Source organism: Notolabrus celidotus, chromosome 7 (assembly GCF_009762535.1).
Source record: "Notolabrus celidotus isolate fNotCel1 chromosome 7, fNotCel1.pri, whole genome shotgun sequence".
Taxonomy (NCBI): Eukaryota; Metazoa; Chordata; class Actinopteri; order Labriformes; family Labridae; genus Notolabrus; species Notolabrus celidotus.
This window is the reverse complement of record NC_048278.1, coordinates 23,996,761-24,022,018: the sequence shown is the minus strand read 5'-3', so window position 1 is coordinate 24,022,018 and position 25,258 is coordinate 23,996,761. Positions and strand designations below refer to the sequence as shown.

The following is a 25,258-nucleotide window of genomic DNA, read 5'->3' as shown; positions in this document are numbered from 1 at the left end:
GTTCACTGTGCACTATAAATTCGTCACTTGCATGTCATTTGTTCACCTTAAAAAAAAGTTTTATTCCACTAAAAGTGTTGGTAATTTAACCACTTCTCGTGGAAATGTAGAAGCAATGGGGTCTGTTCTCTATAGTCATTTTACTGCTTTAGAAATATGTCCTCAGAATCAGAAATGAGAAATGGCTCTCACGACCGTTTTTTCTCCTTTTCTAGTAGACATATTTCTGGGCACAGATTCCATCAACTGTATTTCCAAGAACACACAGGCAGTTTTGACAAGAGGAGACTCCAGAACTACCTATCCTTGAGAGTAAAAAAATGCCTGATAATAGACCATAATGGCGTTCAGCAGCTGAGAAAAAATTAACATCCTTCTATTGAAAAACAGATGAATGAATGAACAAAGAAATGAATGAACAGAGAGTATCAGATCATGTCACTGCCATGGCAGGAAAATGTCCTGTCTAACAGGTTTCCTGTAGAGATTAGCATGGCACCCATGCCGCTCCTCTCTACATTTATAACAAGAAAATCTTTGAAGTGGAGGGGATTCACAATTACAGCACTGACTAATAGGATATTCACTTTTATGTGTTTGACTCAAACGTGTGAGTCACAGGACAGATCTGTGATGTCTTATATTAGGGCTACAGTATGGTGCCACAGGTGGACTGTTGTAATGTACATTTTGGGCGACACACAGTCATCTGCATGCTCTGCTGGGAGGCGTAAACATTGTATGACACAGATTTGATCATTTCAAACATACACGAGAAACATGCTGCTTCCAGAAAATGTTTATTTTGTTCATAAACTTTTCATAAAAATAACAACATCAATATTTATTTAAAGTATTGTAGAAATTGTGTATGTACAAAATCTTTACTTCGACAGTTAATATAACTTAAGGCGAGTTAAATTACTTTTTTGCAGTACCCTGTTGGTGACAATCTCACCAATCTCTCAACATTAATTGTTTGTATTTTTTCTTTTCTTTTTTTTTTCTTTCGTTTTTGCTAAAGTGAACATGTCACCATACAGTATCTCAAAAAAAAAGATACTAGAAGTCAAAACCTTTTCATCACCCAGGTCCACAGAAAGTCCACAAGAAACTCGCAGCAATGTGTGCTACCTGATTACTCAAAAGCAATGTTTATATGGTTTGCTAGTCATTTCTAGCTTGATTAAACATATTTCAGTACAGACTGTAAAATCTTGAAAATCCGTACCACAACTAGTTTACATATTGGTCCCTTTTTAGATCTAGAACAGCAGTTCAATGGAATAACTCTTATCATACCAACAATGGGATGAAGTGCGAAAATGTCTCTGATATCAAATTGTAACATTTAAAATATTGTGTTAATAAACAGTAGCCCTCGAAAAACCAAGACATTATTAATGATTAGGAATACATTTCACCTCGATATAGGACGCTCAAAAGTGGTAAATGTAAAATATACAGTTATAGCTATAAAAATACAAAGAAGTACAGTAATACAAATATATTTATTTCCCATTTATGATATATCTTTCACAATTGTAATAATTCAAACAGTTGTAACACAACACAAAGACCAATGACAAAAAAAACATTAACAACTAAATGATAAGAAATAAAACAAACACTTAATTTAATCAAAGATGAACATCTTTGTAGACAAAAATATGTCAGCCTACATTCATGTCCTCATATGGAGTGAAGGAGGACCTTGACAGTGGTTGATATTCCAGTTAAAGGAAAAAAAACACTGACATAAACATGCATTTTAAGAAACATTGTCCAAACCATTGCTCTAAGAATGCTAAAAAGCAGAAAATAAGAATCTTAAATGGAGATATTAATAATCTGTTAAGTGCAATCCTCCCAGGCTCAGAGGCTGGAGCTGTCCAGTAGAAGAGGTGCTGAACAGCAGTCATGCAATGCCGCAGCAGAGAGGTCTGGCTCTCCTAACAGGAACAGCAACAAGTCACTGCTCATCTGCTCAACCACTTTTACAACTTAAAGTCAGACGCATCTGCAGCAGACAATATGGCCAAGGCAGACCCCTTCTCTCCATTTCTACTCCTCTAAAACTGCAAAACCTCTTATGTCAGGCAGTGGCCAACTCAGACATCAACTCGTAGTCAGCTGGCTCATCTTCCAAGACGGAAAGATCCTAACATAGTGTGTGCGGACACAGAGCCTCGTCTTCAGATTCCCTCGGGGAGAGTGAAGGGCCACGCGCCTGTGCTCACCTGTGGCTTTAATTCCATTTTCTCCTTCTGTTTCAGGTGTACGCGTCCGTGCCGTTTACGCTCGTCGCTGCGGGCGAACCGTTTGCCGCACACATCGCACGAAAACGGCTTCTCCCCGGTGTGAGTCCTGGTGTGGGTGGTGAGGTGGTCGCTACGGCTGAAACTGCGCAAACAGATGCGGCACTGGAAAGGCTTGTGGCCCGTGTGGATGCGAATGTGCCGGTTGAGCTCGTCCGAGCGAGAAAAGCGCCGGTCGCAGCTCTCCATGGGGCAGGAGAAGGGTTTCTCTTTGGCGGGGCCGTGAGAGGCCGCGGGGCTCTTCCTGGCCCGTGGGGGCTTAGGTGGACGGGGGGTGTAACTTTGGGCGAAAGAATCTGGCAATAAGGAAGAGTAGAGGATGGAGTCTATAGTGCTGGGTAGAGCTGGTGATGTGTATAAAGGGTCACATTGGTTAGTGGGCTGTGGGGGCTCGGGGAAGGGTTTCAGGTTGGAGGAGAGGCCCATTGGAGGAGGTGGGGGGAGGTAATTATTGTACAGGGGGCTTGAGTAGCTCTGGGAGCAGGTGTCAGAAAAACAGGGCTCCTGTTTGATCCCCCCCTCTACTTTAAACTCCATCTCTGGGTTGGGACAAATGGGGGGAAACGTGTCTAAAAGTTCCTTCACATCCATCTGTTGATCAGGGGGGAAATCGCTCGACATCGGGAAGGTTTCAGTCTGGAAAGTGGTCTCCAAACAGTCCGACTTATTGGTAAATGTGCCCCACTCGTAGCAGCTGCTTTCAAACTCATTCTTCACCACGACAGGGAAAGAAGCGGCCTCGGACTTTGGTTCATCCTTCTTCTGGTTTGTAGCTCGGGAGGAGCCGAAGCTGAGCTGAGAGGTGGACGGATCTTGGGCCTGGCTGCCGGCCTGATCGTCAGGGTACCTCGGGCACGTTTGGTCTGGAGAGTAAACAGGGGGAGTGGGTCCGGAGCAGGTGTAGGGTTGCCTTTTTACGTCCCCAAAATTACCATTGCTGCTGTCCATCGGCGCAGGCGACGGGTAAGTTCCCCGACTGTTGCCGCTCTGTTGCACTTCTGAAAGTGGCATAGTGGAGATGCCCACGATCTCGGTGATCATATTGAGGAGTGTTTCGGTGCTGCACGGCGCTCCCTGAGATGCCTCCACATAAAAACTGCCGGAGTAGGCGAGCGAGGAGGGGGTGTAGGTGTCTTTTGGGCACTCGCAGGGGTTAAAAGCAAATTCCGAGTTGGAAGCTTCGGTTTTGAGGGTTGCAGGGGCTCCTTCTGTTGAATTAGACAGAAAGAAAACTTTGTCATCGCCGATGTTTTATAGCTATATGTGAGAATCAAATCAAAGGAGGAAGAAAATCTGCGTTACATAAACACTCATGCGTATTTTGGCACAGGAATGCCTTGATCAGACGCATTAATGTATACGACTGCAGGGAAAGAGTTTACTCTTATTCTGTGGGACTCGTATTTAACAGGTTTAAAATCTAATGCATGCACATTTTATCGACGGAGCAAAGAGGCGAACTCACCGTGGCCGAACTGGGCAGGTACCCCCCGCTCTGCATCGACATACACCTCCTGGTTATCCTTCCGCGCACTGTTTTCCATTCCCAAAGAAGAACTGTTGCAATTGTCAAACTGAGGGTAAAAAGAATCTTTCGCATTCAAATCCATATTGTTCAACATAGTGATGCTCTTAGAAGTCCGTCCTTCCCAGGGAAAAAGGTAAAAGGGGGAAAATATCAAATAAATTATTCAGTCGCCTGTTTTCTTGCCACCCCCCTTTGATGGTTTTCAACAAATGATCCAAAGTGCTCTGTGTCAAAAGGTGTAAAAAAAAAGCAGTTAAAGGTATTCCTTCTCGGCTCTGCTCCTCGGTAGGTGTTTGCTTGCTGTGGATTTCACATCAGCGACTTCCCCTCTCGCGCCTTTTATACACTTTGGCAGCTCCCTCGGCCCTCCTCCCCATTCATCAGCTCCAGTGAGAGGATTCCCCGCTGCGTGTAAACTTCATGCCCATATATGGACAGAGGATGTGACGGAGTCCCCCCTCCTAACTGTACCTCCTCCCATACTGGAGGGATGGAGTCTGACGTTGCAACAAGTGGCGACCAGTGTTTGATGGTAATGTGTATTTCATTTTCGTCTTAATTAATAGAAGATTATAACAAAATTAAACGAGTTTACTTAATATGAGGCTCCAGCGAACACGGGAGGTGACTTAAATACCTCGGGTGTTCTCAGGTTACTTTAGTTTTGACTGATCTCTCAGGGCTTGAGATATGAGACATGGCTGCTCTGTTTGACAGACAGGAGGGATGGTCCAGGTTTTTAAGGTAGGAGGGCATTCAGCCACAAAACAAGAGCTCAACATTAGAAATGTGCCAGGTTGTCTCTCAGACAGGCCACAGTTTGTACTGAGAATAGATTATTTAAAACTTAAATAGGTGTAATGTATACTATGGAAACTTAAGTCAGTTTTCTAATCTGATTTTTGAATTTGTATGCACATAGTTAATCTTACATACTTGGTATTTATGAAGGCACATCATAAGGAAAGAACATTCGTCCTGAAACATCAAATATGTTGTTTGAGTTGTTGCACCAGCCTAAAAAGGAAAGAAAAATAATGCTCTCATATGATACTATAATTAAAAGCCATGAGAATAAATTAGTCGTGTTTTTAAATTGACCTTAAGTTAGAAGTAGGGTTAGGTTAAAACACAGGAATTGAATAAACCCTCAGTGAACAATAATAGTATATGGAGAGTCAACAAAAACAGAATAACAACAGGGGTGGGTGTTGGGGTATAAATGTAAAATGTGCATGTATGAAATCACTGACACATCATGACAATCAGGCTGTTTTTGTTCATTTCAGGCCCACATTTATTAGTTAACATGTTCAGTCAGGCTCAAGATCAAACTAAAGAAGCACATGATAGATTTACCTGCAACACCAGTAGACTTTTTATAGGTTTATTTATTGCCTCAGAGGTAGCTGTCTTTATAGACCTGACAACAGACACTGTGGATGTGTGTGATTCAAGGACATGTAATATCCAACTGTTACATAAGCTAATGTAAATGTAGCAAATGTACTGAAGTGAGACTATAAGAGCCCTAAAGCAGAAAGCAACACATTAAAGAACGATTAGAAGCAAAACTCCGAGAACCACAAATGATTAGAAGCCAACACTAGCTTAAAATACAAGCAAACACTAGTTAGCCGTATTACATGGAGCAACCTGCAGTCCAGTCTGACACATTTTAAGTCCAGACTACATGGCCTACATGTTATTAGTAGTTAAACTTAACAGCTCTTTCTTTCAGACCACTGCTCAGATTTACTCTCACAAATTCGCTCCCTGGATACTGTGCTCGCTCACACCATCAGGGCGAAAAACAGCAAAGCCCAGTCTAAACGAACCCTTGGCCTTTAAAAGCATTGAAGGGAGTCGATAACACCCCTGAGGTGTTCAGTGGTTGAACCCAACTGTTCACATGACATTTCAACCCCCCAAAGCATTTTTTTTTCTGTCTCGCATCTGTTGCTGGGTGCCCTCCGTGGTCACACTTCCTATTACAAAAAGTCGATACTCTTTCATAGGACGATGCAGCCTGCAGCAGACCTCTGGCACTGGCTGGAGGTTCAGGACCATGGATAGCGACGGTGCTGCATTCAGCCGTGTAATCACACATGAACCAGCAACGCACACACACACAATTTACTTCTCCCTCTACACTAAATGGTGGCTGTGGTTGTGTGAACTGCATTTCTCTTTTGTATTAAAACAGCCCCAGAGAAGAATTACCGTGTTATTCTTTATTTACAATATACATTCTCTCTACACAATCCTATTCAGGGTCCTTTAGCTGTACCGATCTGCTTTATTCCCAAAAGATGCAAGCCACAGACGGCTCATAGAAATCAACGTTTTTGTGTTGATGTACAATAAAAAAGGCTGTATACAGAGATCAGGGGTGGTGAAAAAGAACAAGTGTATTAACTACAATTAAGTGCATTCATGAGGGATATGTATTTCACTTAAATATTCAACCTTTTCTTTGCTATTTTCTTCTTATATTGCTCACATATCCAGATATTTTGTACTTCTATTAATATATGTATTTGACAATTTAACACTATTCTCTATTTTTATAGATTAAAATAAAACAGGAAACCATATAAATGCCTCATAATTAATTCCTTTTTGATAAGCCACAGGCCTTATAAGAACAGCTAAAATAGTAATGTGTTACTTAGTAACTATAATTACTCAAGTATTCCACTTGACTGAGGTACATCTACTCAGCTATTTCAATAGATAGCTGTTGGGAACGTTGTGCTTTGTTTTTCTTAACTCATTGCATTATAAATTACATTTCCGATGCCGCATTTACCAAAAAGAAAAATAATCAAAGCCTTTAAAACCAGCTCCAGCTTCAACCAGCTCAAGCTTAGAGGTTAATGTAAAGAAAAAGGAAACAAAAATCTTGTGTAGAAAAAGACTGACCCCTGAAAATGTCGGACCCTGACAATGTTTGGACCCTTTGTGAGGCCTTCTTCGACAGCAAACAGTGACAAGGTCACTGGTGCACATGGCTGTACATGAGAAAGAGAGTTGAAACTACAGCCTTGTAAGTAAAATGGAACAAGGCTGAAGCAGAAATTCACAACCTTCCCACCACTACAGACAGTGTTTTGCCTGTAAGTTTTTTTAACTGCATGAAAGAGCTCCTGTGAGCTCAGACTGTTTGAATGGTATCAGAGTGTGCTTTGTTATGCACAAGATTAACTGAGGATAAAAAAGCATGTGGGCAATATGGAATAAAATATATTGTGTCTACTGCGACACAAATGCAAAGAGACTATTAGACATAATAGACGGCCTGCTTATGCTGGACTACTCAAATGTGATGCTATCTTCTTGAATACTGAGCGCTGGAAAATGTATCAAAGGATCTCTGCCCTGTCATCTTTTTAAGGCAGTGTATGATAATAGCGTATAAGCTCTTTCATTGCAGTGGTGACATTCTCCCGAACAAATGGTTTTCACCTCAGATGTGCACTCTAATTCTAGGCACAGAGATGTTTAGCTTTGAGGAACTGCCTCCAAGTAATCCAGAGTCTATTAAAACCAATCTGATCACACAGAGTTCAGATCACGGGATGCTGTTATGATAACTGCAGTGTGGCTAACCTCTCTCCTCCAGAAAATGCCACAGCACAAGGACTAAGTAATGGATTTATGTAATGTTAGCACTTACTGACATTATAGCGCAGGGGTAACTCCATACCTGTGGAAGTTAAATGAAAGCCTTTGTTTTATTCGTTGGCATCTGAACACTGTCAGACAAAATGCTCCCTTTTCTTTGAGAAAGGTTTGAGGGTTGAAAAAGAATATAAAGCAACATAAAGCTGGTTCCATCTTTTAACAAGAATATTGACTTCAAAAGAGTTCAAAGTACTGGCTATGGAAGGAAGATGAAACATTGCATTAATGAAAGGATAACTTGGCACTTCTACTGAATGGATCCTTTCAATAAAGTTCCATACAGAACTGCTGTAACATGGTCCTGACCTAAAAAAGGCACTAAAACATGCAATAATATCAATCAATCAATCAATCAAGCTTTTTTTATATAGCACCTTTCATACAAATCAAATGCAACCCAAAGTGCTTTACAGCGATTGAAAAACAAGAAAGAAGCAGAAATGAAACAATGGCAAGACATATTAGGGGAAAATAATAATAACAATAATAATAATACAAATTTAAAATAAGAATAACCTAAAATAAAATAGAGACTAATACACACCAAAAATAAAATGTGTGTAATTGAAATAAGTTCAAGCATCAAAATTAAGAATAAAAATAGATAAAATGAATAGATTTAAAAAGGGTAAGGATAAGAGTATGACTTTAATCATTTCCCCCAGGTATCGATTTTTCATGTATACATATGGTCATTCACTTATGGTTTCACTAAGATTTTCACCATACAAATGCATATAAGTCCCTGTATATTTAAACATAAAACAACAGTCTCCAGCCATGCTTGCAGCACTGTGAGGCAGTGCTTTGATCTAAATGCTAACAACATCATGCAAACATGCTTCAGTGTTGACACTAACATGCTTATGATAAGCAGGTATGCTCTTTAGAGTATGTTCACCATCTTTTTTAGCATGTTAGCATGCTAACATTTGCTAATTAGAACAATTACTAAGGACAGCTGAGTCTTCAATCATATATCCTAATTAGGGTGCGTTTGAACTTCAGTCAAAGAGGTGGACAAATCAATATTTAGATCTGGGGTGTTTTAACCTCAGGAGTCAGAATAAGTCAGTTTGAGTCATCCTCAGGGCACCATGGATATCTAAACTGTGCAGATTCATCCCAATCCTCACAAATCCAATCCATCCCTTTGTTGTTGGAATATATTAGTCTGAACCAATGCAGCAATGCAACAGCGAAACCATATCTCATTCATGCTAATGAACCCTAAATCAATTTCTTTTAAATTCAGACAATCCTGAAAACAGCAGAACTACTATGTTTTGGATATCAAATGTTTTGACAGGACAATTACGACCCTCTGAGTATTATGTTGATTACATTACTCCTATGTCGTTTGATATGTGCAACTCACAAATCTAACTTTCATCAATGAAATAAATCTTTGTGCCCCAGAGGAGGTTAAAAAGCTCTTTTAATAAAGTAGATGTGTACCCTTGCTGTGTTATTTTCAGTTCTCTCCTGGACAGGCTGTGGGAGTGGAGCTTGCAGGTGGGAGCATGATAACAGTTGAAGAGGCAGTGAGGAGTGACTGCCCTCTGAGATGGCTACATGAAAGATGCAGGATGGGCTGGACAGTCATGTCTGTTATTGTTTTTTTTAAACTTGTTTTGACTTAAGAGTCCTCCTCAGGGTCTGTTAGTGATATAATAGTGAAAGGCACTGCAATGCTAACAGCACTGAGCTAACAACCCAGTAAAATAGGCGTAAGTTAGATGTGTTTTTTGAATCTGTGGCTTGTTGTTGATTTTTCTGGGGTGAGCAACAGCCAAACTATTTATGAAGGCATTTCAGCGGATCAAAATACATGCTTTTCTGTTCTGTCCATGTTTGTTTTAGAATTTAGCTTTACTACTCCACATGAGCATGATACTATGACTTCCAATCCAATCCAATCCAATCCAATCTACTTTATTTACATTGCACATTTAAAAAAAACAATCAAGTTTAGCAAAGTTCTGCACAGAGAGGTAAAATAAGTTAAACACACAGAACTTCAAATCTCAGCCCGGGACTGCAGGTAACAAGAAGCCTTTCAGCAATAATGCCTGAAACATCACTCTTATAGTTGTAATTCTAATAGATGTTGTCAAACTCTTATTGTTAGGAGCACATTGTAATTTTGGTGTAACCCAAATCAGATAAGTGGAGGACTCAAAACCATTATTGAAAATCATTAGCTAGTTTGTGTTCAGCTATGGATTTACAAAAACAAATCTAAAATTAGACCACAGTACAGCCTAAATGCTATTTTTTTCTTAGACTTTAATCATTTCAAGCCAAGACTAACTTTTGCCTAAAGACCATAAAAATGTGTTTTCTGTTTCTAGTGCCTGGTCTCCTTGACAGCAAAGAAAGGCAACGTTTTTTTAATTTTTATTTCAAAATGAAATATGTCTCACTTCATGCACAGTAGCTCCTCGAAGTCTCAAAACCTTGGCATTCTGTCAACCAACTATGCAGCCCACACTGTTCGAGAGTAAATAATAGAAGAAGCTGATCCATACCAGGAAATCCACTGAGATGCAGAGGCTGCCATTGCTGTTTGAAATACAAAAGCACTTAAAAGCAACCATGATGTGGAGAGGTTATACAGGAAATACTGCACCGGGTCTACAAGACAAATATTAAAAACCTGAGAATAAAAAAAAAAATAGATGAGATTTTTTTCCTACATTCACATAGCAGTAATATGCATATTTGTCCTACAGAAAACATATTTACATTCAGCCTTAAGTGCTGTCTTGTACTTTTTACTAATACCTCTTTAAGTTCAGGGATGCAAAGCAGATTTTTTTTTGAGCAATCCCACGAAAGCCAGGGTTGCACAAGAGCCGGAGAAATCCATCTGCCTCCCCCAAATCACATTCTGACATGTCTCACAGTGAAATCTCCCCCCCAGGCACTAGATGAGGGAACATCTTCAATCTAAACCTGGATACAATAGGGCCTGTAAGACACCGCAAAATGGATTGGGAGTGCTAAAACCACAGAAACCTCTGCCGGAAACACGACTTTCTATAAATACAGGATACTCGCTTCAGCTGCCAAGTTCGTTATTCCTTCTCTCTCTCTCTCTCTCTCTCTCTCTCTCTCTCTCTCTCTCTCTCTCTCTCTCTCTCTCTCCCTCTCTCTCTCATGTCGGGCTCTGCATAGTTATATATACTACATCAGCATTCAAACACCAGGCAATTGAAAGGAAAATAGCATAACTAAGAAAAATGAAAGCAGCGGAAGCGTGGTTCTTCTTTTGAAGGAACATCTCTCTCCTGCTCTTCCTCTGAGAGTGGGAGTGGGTTAGGGAAGCCCGGTACCAGGCCCCGATGCTGCTGCTGCTGTTGGTGTGGCAGGTTTCCCGTGCGATCCAAAAATACTTTCACACTCGCCCACTTTGGTCCCCAGCCGCCTGTACTCTTTGGTTCTACAACAGGGATGGGTGAGAATCATACTCGGCTCTCCAATCGTGATCGCGGAATGCCCCAGTGTTTCTTTAACCATGCCCCCAGACTCCTCCACACACACTGCACTTGCATGGCTTCCAACTTGCCCTCTTCTGTGCTGGATCCATGCTTGCAGCACTCTGACAGTCCAATTCTTGGGTCTGATCCAGCTACTGTACCTGCTGTTACCTAACAGCCAGAAAGCCATGAAACAGAAAAGAACAGCTTCGTATTTTCTCTTAATGACTCCACAAATGGTTTAAAAATGTTTCATTCAACCTAAAAATGCCTGCACTCTCTGAAAGCTGCTTGTATAGTTACCATAGAAATATGCCAAAAATGTAAATAACGAGGGTATTTATTTACAAGATATAACTGCTCTTTAGACTGACACTCAATAACATCCACTACACATAATCATTATCATACAACATGGGACTAATTGCATGTACTGTTGACCAACAGAAGTTAATACGTCTACATATTTTAGTCTCTGACTCATCTGCACCCACACTGATTTCTATTTGTTGCACTTTCTCTGGTCCATTGACACAGCAGTGCCAGCATGTATGAAACGATATGAATGTTAATAATCAGAAATAACCGTTTCCATCTCCGTTATATTGATGCTTGCACACGCACAGTCATTACAGGGACATGCAATGCAAACGGATTCAAACAAATAGCTAACAGCAGACATGTGAGGAAACAGATGAAGAATGTTAAGAGCTCACAGCTAACAAAAGTAACTATGGAAACGGCCAGCTCTACATTGCACTAGCTTCCACAGCTCTCTCCAGAAATAAAAACTGTTGGGCTAAGAGCGAATCAGGTAAAGACAAAAGATCCCGGGTGAACCTATTTATAGTGGGCCTTACATAACATACATAGACCTATGTTGGCTGAGGCAAGTTTGGTGCTCAGCAGCAAGCTTCTGGGGGGCAAAGGCAGGGTACAGAGAGCCAGAGATACTGGATCCTGCAGGGTGTTTTATAGAAGGACATGAAGTATAAACAGCAATTAGAACAGAGTGGAAGATAACGCTGAGGGCGAGTGATTTAAATAGAGAGAGGAAGGCTTGCTGGTTTGATGTCGGGGAGAACAAACACTGTTGCACTGTCCTGGGAGGGCAGTGATGTCAAGTCCTCGGACATTAGCATGCAGTGTGCAATTTAAAATTGACACATTAAACAGTCCACAAGCATGATGCTTGAGGGATACACAACATGATAATGCATACGTCACATGAAGCAGAAATTCTGAGTCAATCCCCAACAAGCCTTGTTTGTTTTTTTGTACGGGAGGCTAAAAAGTTAGGTCAGAGGAGTACACATACACACACATATTACCATGTGGCCCCTGACAAAACAGCTGACATCCCCAGTGAGATGATATGAACATAGAGAGCCCACATACGCACAGAGAACCTGTGTGAGAGCGACTGTAATGCAGGAGCAGTGATCGTCGAGAAATACAGCCTGCCACCATATCTTAAATCCAAATTGGGCCATTAGCATAATTATCCACTTATACTGCTTTAATTCTAAGTAGCTCTCCATTGTAAGTAAAATGATAGCTAAGCTGTATTCAAAAAGCCTCTTTTCCACTCACAAATGCCTTATTAATTAGCTCCCTCTAGCATAAGTTCCCAGTAATTACATTCAGTCCAGCAGTCATGGCTACAAGGGGGGTATTTCCAGCAACTATTAGACAACTTTATAATTACTCTGCAGATGTATAATGATTTCCATCACAAAAAAAAATATTCTCTTTCAACATGGAGGGGCAGCCATTTGGACACCGCATTCACTCCATGTTCAGTGCACTCACCAGCCAATTCATTGGTAGCAGGCAATCATAAAATATCCCCTATATAGAAGCTCTGATAAGGTTGGGATGATATGCAAATGAATAGTCCCTGACTCATCTGTTTATTATGCAGTCACATTAGTTAGCTCTGATGCTGTTTGGCTATTATCCCATCTCACTGTGAAAAAAGGGTCTTGGGTGAGGGGGATGGATTGCGCAGTGAGTGCTTTAGTCACACAGATTGTCCGCACTCTTCAAAGAAATAAATGCATTTTCAACTGTAGTTGCATTGAGGGGATGTGGAATCCATTTCCCTCAGAGAGAAACAGCGAAAGGCAGAGGATATGGCTCATCTGTGTCCCAGTCCCTAGACATTGGGATTTGCGTTAGCAGGTCAAAAGGTCAAATGATAAGCTTGTGTTTCCTACAACGCAGCCTGAAGGCTATCTGTTAACACAGATACATAACATGGTAATTTTGTGGGATCCAAACCCACAAAGACTGTCAACTGAACCTTAAACAGTGTTAACATGAAAAAGCTAATCTAAAAGATGCAGACTACTGCTACCTCACATTGCTTTTTCCATTTTGTTAATTTTCAGAATCAGTTTTTTTCATTGAGTATAAAATCTGGGGACATGCTGTTACTTCAAATAAATGTGCTGAAACTACCAGCCTGTGGTTTCACAGCCGATCTGCTGGTCTGCTTACTGATAGCTGCATTATTTTTAGCTGTGAAACCTTAATGCACCATGCCAAGCCTTCAACTATACAACTGCACATGTAGCACATTCAAAGGATTCATAAAAGTGTAGAGGTTGGAACCCAGCGGCCCTGCACACAGACTGAGAGCCTGTATCATTTCTCTCAATACTCACGTTTTCTGTTTGATGTCAAAGTATTAATAAGCACATTGCCACTGTATGACCAGCTGTGAGAATGTATGTCAGAATAAGTCAAGGAGTGAAAGGAATTTGCTATCGATGTAGCTTCCAAGGCTTCTGGTTTTAGCTAATTAAGCACCGAGCCCTCACAGCAACTGCGCTCCATGGAAACCATGCAAAACAGCAGCTTGACGTCAGCCAGAGGCCTTCAAATGTGCCATCTTACAAAAGAAAGAGGACAAGGCTTCTGTACTTAAGGTCACACTGTGTTAAAGCTCCTGTTGGCCTTGACTGACAGAGGTTTGCTGACATCTGTACCCAACATGCGAGATGTGTTAACTGCAAGCTGAGGCAGGTAACAATTTGAGCTTTGTGGTTATACTGCAAGAAAATCAATCAATAACTTCTGTCAAACATACTGTTGTAGCTGCATTGAGCTTGAGGTGAAAATATCCTCACTCTCCACTATGCTGTTTAGCATTCATTTATGTTTATTACTATCGGGTCTCCTAGATTTGGGATATTATGCACTCTATGCACTGTCCAGTTATTGTAAAAATCAGAACAACACTAGAAAGGGGTCTCATGATGGAATTTCATCTGCAGACTACAAGAGCTAATTTATGAATCCAAAATTGTAGTTGCTACCACAGATTCAAAATGTATTCAAAACATTCAGACTGATTGGTAGTAAAATGCAAGTTCTATAAAATTCAGCAGCTTAGTTTAATTATCAATGTTTAATTGTTTAAACAGGTTTTATATGCTGCTCTTTTTACATAAGTGAGATGTTGAGGATGAAGCAAAAGGCGGTGGTGTCACCAATGCTGTGTTACATTTCATTGCTCAAAACAAAGATTATTCACTTGTTTATTTTAAGTCAGATTACGTGTGTGTCTTTGGGGGGAGGTTTGCTTTGTTCTGCTAGGAACGATTCTTTTATAAGCCAAAACTCACAAACAATAATCACAATTACAAGTGCCACTGTTAGTGTTAATGTCAGGGCTGAGCAATAAAAAATAAGCTTAAATCAAAGAAAAGATGGAGTGATGAAGTTTGCTTTCTTTGTATGATTGATTCCAAGCAGAACTTGGAACTATAGGTTTGGATTCATAATTTTTTTGTGTACATCAATGGAGGTTACACATCAAAGAGGCACAGTATGACAAAAAAGAATTAAAGCGTTTATTGTTTTTAACAAAACAAGACCAATGCCACTGTCAATGAAGTTTTCCCTGCCAGTAAAGCCACAGGCTATGGATACAAAATGGGGCTGCTTTTAGGGGGAGGAATCTAAAGAACAATGAGAGAGACTGAATAGTACACTTTGTCAAAGAATGTGATAACAAAAAATTTAATATCAAAATTTTCAGTCAAAATAAAAAAAAGAATTGAGGACGTGATCACAGAGAAATGGCACAATATAATATGACGGCCCTTTTTAGTCGATGAAATGAGAATAAATTATGCACTTTGTTTAAAGCTCCTGTGGAGTTTTTGAGTGGTCATGAAAATGGACTGAAATGAACAGTGATGCCTCTTTATGACCTACAAAAGCAAACAAGGATATAAGAAAAGGTATTGATGATTTCTGTTTTGTTATTTTTAAGCCTGAAATTGCTGTAAGGGGGTAGGTGTCAGACGAGGTGATTGACAGCACATCAATGAAAAACCCTTTTTATGCGTTTTCTGCAGTATATAGTCTTAATGAGTGAAATATTTGACTGTTGAAAGCAGGATTATCATGATTTACCCCTGTACAGGACAAAATCGGCAGGTATCACTTTGTCCACAAGGGGGCGCAAAGTGGACACAAACAGAAAGTTCCTCACAGGAGCTTTAAGACAGAAACTCAAAAAATCTGATAAGAATTCTTCATTTAAGACTTCACAAATACTTTGTGCAAGCATGAGATCAACAGTTTTTTTTTCACATACAAAAGTAAAATACTGTAATCATCCGTCATGTTTTTTTTGTCATGTTGAAACATTGCAGTTGAAGTTTTGTGTGTGTAACATTGTGAAAAATGAGTTCAGTGTGTCCTTAAGACATCTTTAGGAGTAAACTGAAGCACCAGACAGTGCTTGGCACCTCATACAGCAGAGACTGAGTAGCTGCACTTACACTTGTTTAAAATGACTACCAAGAGAACAAACGTGTGACACGTTCATTTAACTTAGGGTTCAATGTGGAAATGTGACACTGAATTACATTTGTCTAGTTTGGGAACCAGATGAATCTACGACAGATGTGTTTGGTCGCCTCCAGCTCAGACAAACTCCCGGCCATCCTAACTATTGATTTAATTTGCGGAAAGTTTATTACTGAGATGCCATCTGTGAGCCATTTTAAAGAACCAAGATGGCTGCAGCCATGTGGCACATTCTGAATCTGTTACTACATCAGTATTTACATAGTGGACTGTAGTTCATGACACATACAATGATTAAGCTCTGATATCTCAATCATGTCCTACCAAACCTCTGTGCCTCGTGTTGAACCAGACGCCTTATGAATTTGCAAGAGGTACAAGCTAACTAGCCTTGTATTGCTAGGTGGTATGTTTAAATGCTCTTATAGGTCATTAGAGTATCACATTGTGTTGATAGGCCTTTTAATTTGCGTCCACTGAAAATGCCTTTAAGAAATCAGACATGAAGGGAGAGGTTCTCAAAAAAATTTATCTGATGATGCCAGATTTACAATTTTCAGATTGATCTTGAAAAGAAAAGAATTGTAACAATATATCTTAACACCTGATCATGTTGTTGTTTCAGATAAATTAAAGGCAAACACCAAGGAACAAATGAGATGATCCACAGCATCAGTACTGCTCAGCCATCATTAATACTGCCAGGGCAGACCAGCCGGTGAAGGGGTGGCTTCCTTGGCCCCTGCCAGTGCTGTCATTGTACTGTTCCCAGATATAGCCTGTATCCATATACTGTCTGTAAACATTATTGATAATGTTAGTCCTGAGTTCCTCATAAAGAGCAGCTGCCTTCTCTTTGTATGGTCCTTCAATGTTGCCGTAGTGGTACAGGGCCCTGACTGCTAAATAATTGATGTTAATCCATATTGGACCCCTCCAGTAGGGGGCATCATGTTCTGTGTTTCGCTCCATATACATTGGATCAGACTTAGAAAGAGATCGCAGGCCATAGGGTGTCCACAGCTTGTTGGAGTCTCTCATGTCGCGAAGGATATGTTCTAGCTTGGGTGAGTCTGGTGTAAGAATGTGCAGTAAGAAAGGGAACAAGCTAACGTAACCCAACGCGTTGACAAACTGCTTTTTGGGAGCCCTGCGGACTGAACGCACAAGGCGTGCCACAGGGAACTGATGACGAGGTTGTCCGGGTGGTACATAAACTTTCTCCTGCTGCAAGAATACGGCCTGGGTGTGGTTTCCAAAGTCACTGAAAGCACGAAGTTGCTCTGACCAGTGGTGCTTGTTCAGCAGGTTGTTGTCACTGAGCACTTGGTGAGAGAGTTCATAGTCCTGATGGGACTCACCCAGAAGCTGGGCAATACTGGCCATGATCCCTGAGGACAGGGCCATCCAGCAGTGTAAATCCACATGGCGCTCATCTGCAGACGGGTGCGAGGCCCGAGGGTAGTCATCCAGTCCAGAGGTCAAGGTCTTGGGATTGAGGAAAAGATTGGTGTCTTTGTCCCGTCCACGCCAGCGGTAAGAGTTTGGTTGGGGCCCTGTCTGTGTCGTGTTGTACCACTCAAACCAGGTTTTCAGTCTAGGGAAGAGTCTCCGGAGAAAAGGCAAGGTCGCTTGAGATGCTGCATCATCTGGATTTGAAGAGTGCTGCTCAATAAGCTCCTGAAGAGCCAAGAAAAGAGTTGGTGGGTTGGCATTCTCATTACGCTGAACTACAAACTCAGCCGGGACTTTACTGCGAGCCTCGTCTCCCAGGATCTGCTCCCGGGGGATCCAGCCCTCCATATTCATCAGATCTATCCAGTGAGCAATTGCTTCTCTGGTCACCTGGGGATCCCACTTGCTGAGCAGCAGCTGGTGGAATCCTTCATCCCAGAGGAAGCCTCTAGGAAAGAAAGAGCGCGATGGTACGGCAGTGAATAAAGCCCCTTCAGGGTACAGGAGCGGGTATTCATTGTAGACTGACTGAACCACTGACTGGCCGAAGAAGTACCCCATTCCACCGAGCATGTTGCTGAGTGCTGCTTTGGCAAACTTAATATGTGCCTGGCTACTGCCTTTGCTCTCAAGCCCAAAAGTCTTTTCAAACTTTGCATCAAACTCAGCTTTCCTCTTCTCTAACTCCTGAGTCATGACGGAGCCCACAAGTTGATTTGGACGGTTGTGGAAGCCACCAGACTCAAACAGGACTTCAATCTGGAACGGCGTCTGGATGGTCACCTGGTGGACCACAAAGTCGCTTTCCTTCCTCGCATCCGCTGGCTTCTGTTGGTTTTGGTGATGGGGAGGCTTGTAGGTGTCTACAGCTATGTAATGCCTCTTCTCACCAGAAGGAGAGCTGTATACAAACCTGCGGTTCAGACTGTGCTTCACAATGTCAGTAAGCTTCTCCAAGCCGGGGGAGACGGTCTGAAGATAGTTGTAGCTGAAATGACAAGGAACTTTATATTTAACAGCTCTGTGTTTCACAATCTATGAAATCAAAGCAGTGACACAAACCTTTAAAGAAGTTACAGTCATCGACTAACACAAGAGTGATCTCAACTGCACTAGCTATGTTTGTGAAGCCTTAGCACATTGTGTCATAGCCTGAAGGCTTGTTGCAAGCTTTGTAGTCTCATACTGTACTGGTGACTCAGAGGTTAGGCGACCGGTCACAGTAAAATCAGATTTTAAGCTCCCACTTACACTTCATCATCCATGTTCCTACAATAAATCATACTTCAAACAATTCTGATTATTTATATCAGCGCATACTGTACCTTTTTATTTTGCAATACTGGTCCTCTCTGGCCCTTATGAAAGTGCAAAATACTGGTACTCCCTGTGAGAATCCTGATCCACTCAATACAAAAATACTTCAGGGACGAGGTAGGTGAACACTGTCACTGATTAAAATGACAGCTCAGTGCAATCTCAACAAGGCAGATCAGAGCCCTTATAGAGAGGGTTGATTTTGAATATTGTGTTTAGATACTAGAGCAAAACACCCAGAAAACTTTGAATTAATGACACAATTGATCCTAATTCAACTGTTTTCTGAATAGCAAATCATTGAAACAAAGGAGGAAAATCCTCCTTTTGCTGCCATCTAGAGGTGAGATTTTCTCTCTATCCCAGCATTAATGTTTTGTCACACTACAATACAACATGACGTGATCACTCAGTATCATCCAAAGTTCATGTCTGACATTGGGAATCAAGAAAGTTGCAACAGATTTCAACATCGGAAGAATCTGTCAGATGGTGCTGTTTGTCTTTGAAAGATTGAGTGCTTCGTCACACCATAACACTCTCATGCAATTTAATGAATGAACATGTTACTCATATGCATTTTAAAAGGCCACTCTTCACTGCTACAATATGATGATATCATCTCAATTTTCTCTGAAGGTTTATGTGTGTGAGTGATTAAACTGAGCACTGGCAGTGGCTATACTGTGTTTTCCCTGATCACTCTCTTTTCACTGCTGCAGACTTGACCATTCACTCCAATACCTGGCATATTTAGCGCTGGATAACTCCCCGGTAACTGGCTTTCGGAAGGTAATCTTAAAATTGCCAAGCTCCTCTGAGAAACCAGTGATGGAGGCGAGGCGGTTTCTTTCCTCAACTTGAGCCTCCAGTGATCCCTGCGTGTCTGCGGCTGCGTATAACATGAGGGAGATGACCGGTGCATGAGGGGCAGAGCTCTGCAGGATAGAGACAAAAAGGAAGAATATACAGTATATATTATCAGTAAGCCCAAACTTTCCCTTTACCGAGCTAAACATATTTTGTTAAAGGGAGGGACATTTGTACATAAGGCAGAATGAATATTCAGTATTCACATGCTGTTTAGCAGTTATCCTCCAGGTCCAGTCTCCTCCGTGACCCCCCCCCATCCTCTTAACAAACTCCGTGGTGAGTGTGAAATCGTTGTCTCGGATTTCCTGGACTCCAAATGTGATCCCATCATGCATCAGCCAGCCGTAGCCTTGCAAACGATCCCCTTGCTCGCAAGTGTGCCTCAGGTTTACATCCATGTCAGAAAACTGTCGCATCCACATCATGCCTGGGGAAATGAAACCGTGAGAGTAAGAGCATTATGGTTGTATAGCACTAAAGATTAGAAATATACCCAGTGGTTGAACATAAAATGAAAGTCTCAAGATTTAGTGGATGTATGCACCCTGTCAACAACCAACTGGGATTTTGAGAACAGCAGTGCTTAATTATCTGTTTTAACTCAATATTGAGAAATATGGTGCAGTTTGTGCTTTCAGCTAATTAACAATATTGGTCATCCAAATTGGCTGTCAGGGTAAACAGTGCTAGGAACTGGGGCCAAAATTTACTTGAATTTGACAGGTGCCTGGGCTTTTTTCCCAACCTGTCCCCTGATGAAGTGCAATTAAACAGTGAAGATTTGGTTAGAACAGGAAAGCAAATATTTTGTCCAAGCAAAAGATTAAATACTGAAGGAAAATCTCCTCATGAAACGATGTGATTGAGGATTTAAGTGTGATTTTGATCATAAAAACAATATACATGCGACAGAAAACTGTGTTGGTATGTTCACTATTTGTAACTGTTGTATCAATATCATATCCATGTTGAGATTGGAAACTGTTGAAGATTCTGGCTATGTAGTGATTTATTCTTATGTAACTTCTAGAGTGGAAAAAAATCACAGAATTTCAAACCAACTGACGATAAAGTTTACATCGTGTCACAACCTTTTGCAATTAATTAAAGATAGATTATCCTTGCTACCACTAAGTTAAAATTCAAACCTTAGACTTCATTTTTTATGGCTCAATATTGCCACTTCAATGAAATGTTCTAATTCTATAATGCTTCATTTTATAAGCTTTACCTTTAAATTCATGCTCAATATGTTGTACGATTTTGGTTAGAATTTGGAAAAAACACCAGGGATTAGGTAGGGTGTATTAATGTTGATTTGAGTGAACAATGCCCTTTAACCTGCCTTGATAATCACAGAAAATAAATACAAAATATGGACACTTTATCATATTATAAACAGTATACTGAAGTAATCAGTCTCCTACTGTCTGTTATGACGTTGAATTCACATATTGAACCAATCTGACACTGTTACAGTACGAAGTGTTTTTTGGGAATTGATTTCTCCTTTTGCTGTTCTGCCGCAAAGTTATTTAGCTGAACCGTGGCTATGTCAGCGTACCTGTTACGATCGAACTGGGACTCCTGGTTTTCATGCCAAAATAGACCTGAGGCCTATACGAGCCCCAGAACCTCTCAGGCGAAACCTTGGCACTGCTGCTATTGGCATCAAGGACAGGAGGTGACGGATGCAGTGTCACCACTCGTTTAGCCAGGCTGGACCGCATGTACAGGGCATAAAAGAACCAGATCAAACTAAATATGCAGAGGCCAATGGAGATGTTGATGAAGATTTTTCCAATGTCAACTTTCTTCTTCTTTTCTTTGCGATGAAACGCAGAGGGCTTCTCATCTTTCCTTGGAGGGGGAGCTGCTTCACCAGTCACCACCCTCTTCCTCTGCCTGCCCATCCTGCCCCTCTGAAGCTGGAGACAAGTGGAGACCAAAATATATATTAAATTTAACAAATTAATTTTAAAAAGAAAATAGCAACATGTAGATTGCCGAGACAAGTTATTTTTACATATTTAACAAGCACATATTTTATGCATTCACAATTTTCCTGTACAGGACTCAAGTTAAATGGTATAGTGGTACAGGTCACATCATAATGTAACTACACAATAAGAAAAATATGTAAGTAAGGATATGTAGATTTAGATTTTGCAAAATTTTTCGTACTGCATGAACTGTAACACCTCTCAAGTTTCATTCTATAATTCCCTTTGGAAAATATAACCTTTAAATTGTGTTTTAATCAGGGATAGGCCGATTATTGACCGGGCCGATTATCAACCGGGCCTATTATCGACCGGGCCGATTAACGACACCAATATTCTGCATTTTGACGCATATCAGCATCGTTTTTTTTTAATCAGCCGATAAGAGATCAATTTAAAACTGGGTTATTTTGGCTCATTTCTCCCTGTAGTTTCTCATCACAGGGGACGAGCTGAGCAGCATCCATTGTGGCCCCTACAACTACTAGTGATTAAAAACTCATACAACCCCACTCAAAAACACTGAAATATCCCATGAAAGATTAACATTTCAGTTATATTGAAATTTTGGAAAACTTTATTTACTGTAGAAAACTTTAGAGAGCTATTCATTTGTTAAAGTTCTCATTGAACTTTATAAGATATGCTGCATGTTGCAAATCTGAAAAGCTGTTTAATAAACATATGCTTAAAGAAATTTTAACAAAGTTAAGTGTTGGAGTTTGTATTATTCAAAATTTTGACGCCAATATTTTCCCTTATGGATTCACAGACTGGTGAAGAAGGCCAGCTCTGTCCTGGGCTGCCCACTGGACCCTGTGGAGATGGTGGCTGACAGGAGGAAGATAGCAAAGCTATCTTCTCTGATGGACAACAGGTCACACCCCCTCCAGGAGACCATAACAACGCTAAGTAGCTCGTTCAGTGACAGACTTACTGTCTACTCTGTTACTGTAACACTTGAATTTCCCCGTTGTGGGACGAGTAAAGGAATCTCTCATCTTATCTTATCTTATACTGCAATTGAATATCTGCTCCAAATATCGGTTATTGGCCTCCTTGACTACTAATAATCCGTATCGGTATCAGCCCTGGAAAAAACATATCAGTCTATCTCTAGTTTTAATGATTCTGCTGGAGATTTTTTTATTAAATTAAATGATCATTTAAAGAGCCTAGGACTTATGTCATCTAAAGCCCACTCAGACTAGTCTTCAGAAACACCAAAACAAGACCTGATTGGCTAGCAGGAAATCTGAACTGAACATTTCTGATAAGGTCAGGGAGGTTGAATGTGCACATAATCTAACAAATGAAATGAGGGGAGATTATTCATTGACCAAAGCAGCGAAAACGACTGTTCTTGATGGGGTGTTAACATTATACAATGCAGCCACACTTCAAATAAAAAATCACCTCCATCAAAGCTGTTGTAAGTCCTGAAGGAGCCTCATGCAAGGCTTGATAAGTTCATGTCAACCTGTAATCACACGTGATGGCAGAAACAGCGAAATTACTGCCCCGACTATTTAAGATATTCAAATCCATTAGTATAAAAAGTGTTAACGCCTCAAGAAGCGACGAGAGACACCTGTTCTTCTCTCCAGAACACATCCAGTCAGAGACCCTGGCAATGCAATGCTGCCTGCAGGCTGCACGCTACTCGCTAGTGGTGGTGTCGTAATGCTAACATTATTTTTAACGTAACCGGCCAGTTGTCGCAAAATAACGTGGTTTTGATAGGTCAGCAGCTAATTAGTATATAGGGGTTCAGCACCTGGTTGTAAGTTCATTCAGTGAATGGTTACTGACCTGTCAAGATAGCAGAGCCTCAGCTGCTCATTATCCGATGCTAGCTTACGAGCCACTTCCTGGTTACTGGTTCAACTGACGTGTCTACAGTGCAAGGCGGTGACGTCATCGTCTACTCTGCTCGCTAATCTAATTTCCAGATATTTTTATTTTATTTATTTATTTATTTTTCTCCTTGTCTCCTTTATTACATGTCTGTAGTGTTTGTAAATGTGTTATTATAAAATGTTTAGTAAAAGATTTAATAAAATAAAATAACTTAATAATATAATATAATATAAAAAACAATGACCCCTTTGCTTTTAAATAAAACTTTTCAAATGTTATCTGTTTTCTTTGGTACCTACACTTAGAAAATGTTTTTAATATCTTGCTCCATGTATTTTATGTCCATGGCCACTTTCTCAAAGACGGTCATATCATGTCCTTATGTAGATTTTAGTCATTTTTATCGAATGGTGCTATTTGTACTTTTCTTTCTTTTTCTTTTTCTTTTTTGTGGTTTGTTTTCTCCTCTCCCTTCTTATTTTGATTTTATTTTATTTTTTGTTTTTGTTTAATCTTGATATTTTTAGGGAGCCTTTTTAATATCTGGCAAGGGACTACGGATGTAAACTAGCCTTTTGGCTAATTCTGACATATTTACAGAAGTGTTAATTAATATGCATGGTCCTTTTAAGTGAAAAATAAAATAAATCAGCAGGGGCGGTTTCAGACTTTTTGACTGGAGAGACCCATCTTGACACCAATTTACACATGGGTGCCATGAATTTATATGTGCACCCATGTGTAAATGGAATCAATTATTTACCATTTCTGTTCACTCATAAAATCTACCTCAGCCACTAAAATCAAAGCATCAAACACATTCTATTCCTGTATTCAATTTTTTATATATAAAGCAACTAAACAGCTGCATATTTGCATTGTATGCTTAAAGGTACAGTGTGTATCAATCTGAATATTTAGCAATATCTAGCAGTCAGATTCTAGACTGAAATCCTCATTTGAATACCCTGAATCTAAACATTTGTATGTTGCTGACTTGTATATATATATATTTTATATGCAGGTGATGAAACACTAATTTCTTTAAATGTCTACCAATTAAGCATTGTGCTTATTTCCTAAATGAAACACACTGTATCTTTAACCAATGGTGTAAGATATCCAAAGTTACAATTTGAAGTACTCAAAAAGGAAATGTGCTTATGTGCTAATGTGCTAATTTAACATACATAGAAGTCCTGCCTCTACCAAGGCAAAAAGCTAAAAGCAAAAAGCTAGTTGTGGATTTTGGAGTGGCCAGTTACACTTAAGAGTGTCCATGCCACTCTTGGCCGACCCTTGGGATCTGCCTCTGATTAACAAATTTCAGCAATGTTGGAACATAAAACTGAAGAAACACCCAAAAATATCATTTTGAGGGAAATATGTAATTTTATTGAAATATATATATGATTTTCTTATGTATGGGAGTGTGTTATGAACAGTTTGCTAATCCAAAATGTGTCAATAGTACAAAGATGACTGTAGGAATACAAAACATCAACATTAGCCTCTATTTGGAGATGACTGCATGCATGAATGTGTCCCACGAATAACACCCGATTCTAAATATTAACCATTAAACATAATATCCCTTGACCAGTTATTTACACTTGGCATTAGACATAACATAACTGTGCTATGTCGACACAGAGCAGGTATCTTAGATGTACCATAAGCTGAGAGAAGAGTTAGTAATCCAAACTTTGGCCTCAAACTGCTGCGCAGAGACAAGTGCAAGTCTTGACATTTTTACACCTGCCCTCATTGTAAGTCAAAGACAGAGAGATAGAGACAAGAGAAGTTACAAGTTAAAGACAAAAATGTGAAAAACAACTGATCAATGGATGCAATTTTAGTACAACTGTACTAAACGTGACAAATCATCAACAGTCTGTCATCATGAAC

General features: G+C 40.2%; 2 protein-coding genes and 1 long non-coding RNA gene across 4 annotated transcripts; 1 reads left to right on the top strand and 2 right to left on the bottom strand.

Moving 5' to 3' along the window:
- Nucleotides 1-786: 786 nt before the first annotated feature.
- On the bottom strand, nt 787-4,193 carry LOC117815794 (early growth response protein 4). The gene is made up of 2 exons (XM_034687713.1): nt 3,784-4,193; nt 787-3,526 (listed from the first exon to the last, which is right to left on the bottom strand). The coding sequence occupies exons 1-2, from the start codon at nt 3,938-3,940 to the stop codon at nt 2,196-2,198; spliced, it is 1,488 nt and encodes a 495-aa protein (XP_034543604.1). The 5' UTR covers nt 3,941-4,193; the 3' UTR covers nt 787-2,195.
- LOC117815795 lies at nt 4,144-6,065 on the top strand. The gene is made up of 2 exons (XR_004631850.1): nt 4,144-4,378; nt 5,865-6,065. It is a non-coding gene; the product is annotated as an uncharacterized LOC117815795 (long non-coding RNA).
- An 8,796-nt stretch (nt 6,066-14,861) lies between these two features.
- Nucleotides 14,862-23,407, bottom strand: mogs (mannosyl-oligosaccharide glucosidase). 2 transcript variants are annotated; one of them, XM_034687931.1, is made up of 5 exons: nt 23,303-23,407; nt 21,052-21,415; nt 19,691-19,914; nt 19,359-19,552; nt 14,862-18,285 (listed from the first exon to the last, which is right to left on the bottom strand). In XM_034687931.1, exons 2-5 carry the CDS (start codon nt 21,398-21,400, stop codon nt 16,515-16,517), a joined length of 2,538 nt encoding a protein of 845 aa, XP_034543822.1. In that variant the 5' UTR covers nt 21,401-21,415; nt 23,303-23,407; the 3' UTR covers nt 14,862-16,514. The 2 variants fall into 2 exon arrangements, with proteins under 2 accessions (XP_034543822.1, XP_034543821.1); XM_034687930.1 differs by lacking the exon at nt 23,303-23,407 and adding an exon at nt 22,907-23,172.
- Between the last annotated feature and the right edge of the window lie 1,851 nt (nt 23,408-25,258).

What these genes read in the sequence shown, in the direction of transcription:
- mogs (XM_034687930.1), bottom strand. An exon ending in GGATAACTGCTAAACAGCAT is followed by an intron (nt 19,553 to 19,690) that starts GTGAATACTGAA and finishes TCTATCCTGCAG; the next exon opens with AGCTCTGCCCCTCATGCACC. An exon ending in TCCAGCGCTAAATATGCCAG is followed by an intron (nt 18,286 to 19,358) that starts GTATTGGAGTGA and finishes TTGTCATTTCAG; the next exon opens with CTACAACTATCTTCAGACCG.
- LOC117815794 (XM_034687713.1), bottom strand. Translation starts at nt 3,940, where the DNA reads ATGTTGAACAATATGGATTTGAATGCGAAAGATTCTTTTTACCCTCAG. An exon ending in ACCTGCCCAGTTCGGCCACG is followed by an intron (nt 3,527 to 3,783) that starts GTGAGTTCGCCT and finishes CTAATTCAACAG; the next exon opens with AAGGAGCCCCTGCAACCCTC.